Raw genomic sequence first — 6,395 nt, forward strand, 5'->3', positions numbered from 1 at the left:
AAACTGTGGGACATAGGAAAACGACACAACACTAAAAACAGAAAAGAGAAAGAGACACGTGGGACAAACCTGTCTAAAACAGAAAACACTAAGGACCACAACTTTCAATGACCACACCAACCTTCGTACACAGCGAGCTGAGTTCAAAAATCTTCGTACATTGTGAGTTGAGTTTGTCAGCCTTCGTTAACAGAGAGTTGCATCAATCGTGAGGAGAATTGTGTTTAAAAAATGAGGCACGATTTTATGATTTTTAGAGCTTCTGAATTGGGTTTAGAAGAAAGTCAATGAAGAGTTCAAATATGGTAAATTATTTTAATCCTAGTAGAATCCTAAGTGGCATTATCTTTAACGGTTAATTTTTACTCCAATTTTCGTTACTCAGATCTAACATCAGGAATCAAAAGTGTTAACGATAAATCTTTAATAAATCATTGATTAACGAATATTTTTACAAAAATGAAAAAATAAAAATAACCAACTTTATTGATACTTAAAACATATTTAACCCAACTAATTTTAAATGTAAAACTCGCAATTTCTATAAACATTTTATATGTACACTTTATAAGTAATTTCATTTTACGGTTCAAATCAAGTCAATTAAAATGTATTTCCTCCGACCTTATAAGCAAAGATTCTTTTTTTAGGTTCATTGAATAATGAATGTATCTGGTCTTTATATAGACTAGATACATTTATTATTCAATAAATCTAAAACGAAAATCTTTGTTTATACCAATTTATAAATAATTTTATTTTGCGGTTCAAATCAAGTCAATTCTTCTAATTTTCATAAGCTATTCAAAAATTAACCACTTCAACAATTTTTTATTGATTGATTCTACTCTGTCGCAATTTTTCCTCACGCTATTTGATTCCCTAACTGTGTAAGAGTCACGTTGACACTTTCTATGCATTATCAACTAGCCATTCATGGTCCAAGAAAACGTCTAAAAATCAATAATTGTATCAAATCTATATGTATCTCATTATCCACGTGGAAGACAACTATCAACAGCACCCAAACCCTAAAATACAAAGTAAAGTAAATTATTCAATTAATTGTTTATAAAAAAAAATTGTATTCTTAATGTGACAAACTAAATTGTTTTTCTTTTGGACACACTAAGTTAGTTTTAAGAAATTGGTATAAATATAGGATCCCTTTTTTGCATATTTCAATACAATTTAATAATATTAATAAATGATAAATTTGAAAAAAGAAGTAATAAATTTATTTTGAAAGTTGCAAATAATAAGGACAATCCAATGTTGTAAAGGGTCTTATAATCCATCAAGGAGAGATTAATAAATGTTCATAAATAGTATGACATGCATTGATGGTATGAATGCTTCAAGAAACTTTGAATTCCCAAATCCCCATTTCAAGGAGCATTTGTAATAAATAAAAAAAACAGCACAATTGCAGATTTAAATATAAGACCAACACACTTTCACCTTTTATTCTCATAACAAATGAGGAATAGAAATATGCAGCAGCACAATGAAAAGGCTGTTCAATTCAAATCATACATACTCCTACCTAAAACTCAACCTTTCCTGTCAATTAAAGATGCAAGACACTTATATCTAAATTTACATGTAATAATCAGTACAAATTCATTACAAAACATTAAATTTTACAAAAAAAAAAGAAAAGAAAAGAAAAGATAAATGCCATATTGTAAAACAAAAAAGAAGCATCATGGTTCCTACCTCAGCTATCAATATCTTCTATCACAGTGGCACACAGTCATATCACCCCAATGTAGTGTTGTAGTATTTGAATATTATTATGACTGCACAGCTTTATTTTGTTTGATACAAGCCGGTACCTTCAAATCCTGGCATTTCCATGTTGATGTAGCCTCGATTGGCGTCATTCGGTCAGTCGATGGCTCCACCGGAAACACGGGTATAGTATGAACATGCTGATTGTCTGTGTTCAGTTCAGTCATCGAAGAACTTCTTCTGACTTTTATTTCTTCCCTCGGCTGTGCTTTATCTTTCGAGGTGCAAATGCTTAAGGGTAACTTTTTTAGCTTTGTCCTTCCCCTCTTCTTACCTATGATGGGAGGTGAATGTGAATCTTCACAGTTTTTCGGTTTTGAGTGGCTCGACTCGGCTTCCCCGTTATCTATCTCCATTTGGCTAGACCTATCGTATTTGATTACCTTCTTATCTTTCTTACTAGAGCATACCTCTTGGTTGGATCCTTCAGAATCGATCTTTCCGGCAACTGCATGGCCGTTGCTCAAAGATAAACAATCATGTCCAACTGCCGCGCCACATTCAGAGCCCTCGGTTATTTCAAAACTCGAAGAGCTTCTAGGCCTCTTCGATCTACTACCTTTTGAGTCAGATTTCGGAGAGTTCTTAGAGATTCTCGGAGAGCTATTCATGGCTCGGTGTAACTTTCGAGCTAATTCTTCATCTTTCCTACAATTTTCAATTGGTTTGTTTTTTTTGTACAACAGCTGAACCGGGACATGCTTCTTTGACTTGTTCTTTTTCAGATTCCTTTCCTTGTTGATGATTGCGTCCTCGGAAAAAGAAGCAACCAAATCTAAAGCACTCTTGGCCTTAGCAACCGCCTTTGCTGCTATAGCAGCCTTTTCTTCAGCTGCAGCTCTTGCTGCCTCGGCAGCCTTAGTTGCAGTGACCGCTGCTTTTCTCGAAGCCTCCGCGACCTCCTCAGGTGTAAGGTTAGGGTTATTCGAATGACAGTTCAACAAATGCTTAAGCCGAGCTTCAAATTCACTTGAAAACGATGCAGATGAAGGTGAAGCAACATCTGTAACACAAGAAGCAGCAACAGGCGATGGTGATGCAGTCGCATCACTTTCCGAACTCTGTTTTTTCAGCCCAGCAAGGAGTCGTTTCCGAGGCGGCAAAAGAACATCAGCATCCAACTGATTCACATCACACGCGTTCTCCATGCTCCCCCAATAAATTCAATTCAATACAATACTCAGAAACAAAAACTATATTATTCACATGAATTAAATTGCGATTCCATTAACAATCATATCAACAGCAAAACAATCCAACTTTTCCCAACTCCACATCTTCGACGAAATCAAAATTTAACCAAACCTACAAGATCCTTAACAAACAAACCCTACATAAAACTTATACCAATTCAAACACCATCCAATGTGGTACCATTTTCTATCATCAAAAATCTTCTATAAGTAGAAAAAATATAACTCATACCCAACATCAATATCTTCCATTTCTGATTCCGCAACCGCAACTTAAATTCCTGAATTTAAAGAATAAAAACAACAAATCAAATCTAGCAACAAAATATTCCATCCATCAGAGTTACTTCATCAATCAAATACCAAAAACTCAACAGCATAAAAGATCAATTCAATTCTCAAACTTCATCCAACCCAACCAAACCCTAGTATATCCCAATGAATCCAAACAAAAACAAAAACCAGCAAGAATACATAATTCAGCAACACAATCAAAAGATCAACCACAGAACATGAGTTTGAATTCAATCCAACAACTCCAACCATGCAGCATAAGACCTCAATTCCCAAAATGAATTCCACCAATCAAATCAACAAACCAATGAATCAGGAACATCAAACAAACAAAAACAAACCAAATCTATATCCAGCAGAATCATGCAAAACCAATAACAGTATTCTCCCATTAGTCAAAATTCAAAAAACAAAAAAATACAAAGATCAAAACAGAGTTACAACAATTCAGAATCAAAGAGGCTAATATATACCTGATCCTGTTGATGAAGGTAAAGGAAGGTAGAGAAAGAGGAGTAAAGGAAGATCCAGAATTAGGGTTTCGAGAAAGAGAGAGAACAAGAGGTTGTGAGATGGTGAAGAAGAAAATCTAAGGCATGTAAAAACCCAACATCTTTGTTATATATCACATGTTATTATATTTATGTATTTATTTATATATTTATGAATTTTGTAAGAAAATGAGAAAAAAATTTCAAATGGTTAAAATATGGTTTCAGAACGGTAAACACGCGAATTCACTCTTCTTTTTCAACCCAACCAACCTTGTAATCTTTATCTTATCTTTTTTTTTTTCTTTTGACTTTAATTAAAACTGTGTTTTATTAATTACCGTACAATGTTAAGACTTGTTGATGCTGTTTTTTATTTAGTTGGTGTAAATTTTATGTCGGAAAAAAATGTCATGGATTTTAATTCATTATTTAAAATTCGGTTGTTTTTACAATTTTTGTGATTTTTCTCCACCATTCAATTTTTTGGGTTTTTTTTGGGTGATGTAGCTTTTTTTTTTTTACTTTTTATTTAATGAAGTGACATTGTATTCCATCATGTTTTATTATAAGTAAATTTAGTTTTTTTTTTTATATATTTAATCTAGTTAATGATTTAAAAAAAATATTTATAATAAAGAATGAAGGGAATAATTGATAATTTGATAAGGTAATTAATGAAAAAAATTAATAGTGAAATATCTTTATTACTAAAATTTAATAATTTGTTTATAAAAATATTTTATAGTAAAAAATTTAAATTCAAATTTACATTTTCATTTTTTTTCATTTGTGTTCATCACTCGGTCAATAATAATAAAAGATAAGAATCATTATATAAATAGGTAAAATTATTAATAAAGGTTTGACTTAGTTTGTAATGAATTAAATACTTTTGAAGAGATTTTTACTCAGTATCGTTTAAGAGTTGAATATTATTTAATTTAATTTTGAATTGAAAAGTAAAACAATGACTTTTGATGATTTCATTTGATTTTTCAATTAAAATTATAATAATTATGGTATTTTGTATCTATTTTGAAATATTTTTACTATAATATAAAAAAAACTTATAAGTTTAATATTACTAATAATAAAAGTGTGTTTATTCTAATAAAATTTATATCTGCATTCAGAAAAATTTAATAATAAATTATTTAAAATCAAGTAATACTAAGCATAATCAAATGATTTTAGAGTGAGTCAAATTAAATTGACAGAATTTCATTCTTCCTTCAATTTCTTTCACAATGTGGAGGCTAATTCATAATAAAATTTTTTTTGGATGATAATCTACACAGAAAAAAGGGTTATATCTTGATTTCGACGTGTAGTTTATGCAGTATTTAACGGGAGACAACTTTTCACATTTTTTTCAGTGCAAACTTGCTTTGGCGATTTGGAAGGATATAATGGAGAAAACCAAAATCATAACTTTGTCTAAATCTCCCACAATTTTTGTTTTGGATGGCATCCTAAGAACAAAGATATTATTCTCACAACAATGATTCACGCGATCCATCAAATTTGGTTGGCAAGAAGTGACAAAAGGTTCAATAATTTCAAACCACTAGTGACGGTGGTAGTAGTTAGAATATTTGCCTCAACTAAGATCAGTTCCTCGCTTTCAAATGTTTGAGTGGCCAACCGTCAATTAGAGCATGACATTCTTTATAATCTTCAAACTGATAAAAAAAAACTAAAACGCCTACTGAATTATTACAGTTTTCTGGAAAAAAAATCAGACACTTTGTGGGTTAAGATCAACACGGGTGGTTCAACAAGAGGAACCTTTGCAGCAGCTGGGTCAATTGCGAGGGACCATCAAAGGAGTTTTCGAGGAGCTTTCTCTACTAACCTAGGTGAGAGTAAGTAACGTTTTGAGAGCAGAGCTTCTTGCTATTATGTTCGTCTTATATGAGGCAAATTGTAAAGGATGGTTTAATGTCAGGATTGAAAGTGATTCTCAAACAGCCCTTCATTCTATCTCGAAATAGGTAGTCAGATTGCAAGCATCTTCCTTTAAATTTGGTTTGTACACATTTTCCGGGAAAGAAAACAGATGCGCTAATAAATTAGCTTATGATTATACAACTAGGTTTTTCAATGGTGGAATGTGTTACCAATTTTCATTACCGAAGAGATTTTAAAAGACTTGTTAGATCTATAGATCTATAGATTTATCGACTTTGCGGGTAGGTTCTAGTTTTAGTAATTATTTTTTTCCTTTTTATTTTTTCTTAGGACAAGCGTAAAATGTCTCTAATAGTTTAATTTTAAATTTAAAAATAAGAAAATAGTGAAATTATTATTAAGTAAAGTGAAATGAATGTTTTTAATTTTTCTTGAGAAGATGTAAACTCTATTTCCAAAGATTACATAATCAAATTTTTACTATTGAATTAAAATTTTTTAGAAGAATTTATTTCATTTTATTCATTAATATTTTAGTTTTTTACAACTAAAAAATCATAATGTTAATTCTTTTATTAAAGATGTAATACAGCTTTTTGAACAATCTTCATCTTAATATTTATAATATTACAAAAAAAAAAAAAAACTAAAGTCACTCAAGAAATAAGATAATAGGCGGTCTGGTCGTTTATACTGTATACCACTTTAA

At 30.9% G+C, this 6,395-nt stretch overlaps 1 protein-coding gene across 2 annotated transcripts; it reads right to left on the bottom strand.

Moving 5' to 3' along the window:
• Positions 1-1,441: 1,441 nt before the first annotated feature.
• On the bottom strand, positions 1,442-3,909 carry LOC131641304 (uncharacterized). Of its 2 annotated transcripts, XM_058911611.1 has the most exons (3): positions 3,755-3,909; positions 3,220-3,268; positions 1,442-3,124 (listed from the first exon to the last, which is right to left on the bottom strand). In XM_058911611.1, exon 3 carries the CDS (start codon positions 2,940-2,942, stop codon positions 1,797-1,799), a length of 1,146 nt encoding a protein of 381 aa, XP_058767594.1. In that variant the 5' UTR covers positions 2,943-3,124; positions 3,220-3,268; positions 3,755-3,909; the 3' UTR covers positions 1,442-1,796. The 2 variants fall into 2 exon arrangements, with proteins under 2 accessions (XP_058767594.1, XP_058767588.1); XM_058911605.1 differs by having other exon boundaries at positions 1,442-3,268.
• Positions 3,910-6,395: the final 2,486 nt, after the last annotated feature.

Source organism: Vicia villosa, linkage group LG1 (assembly GCF_029867415.1).
Source record: "Vicia villosa cultivar HV-30 ecotype Madison, WI linkage group LG1, Vvil1.0, whole genome shotgun sequence".
Classification (NCBI taxonomy): Eukaryota; Viridiplantae; Streptophyta; class Magnoliopsida; order Fabales; family Fabaceae; genus Vicia; species Vicia villosa.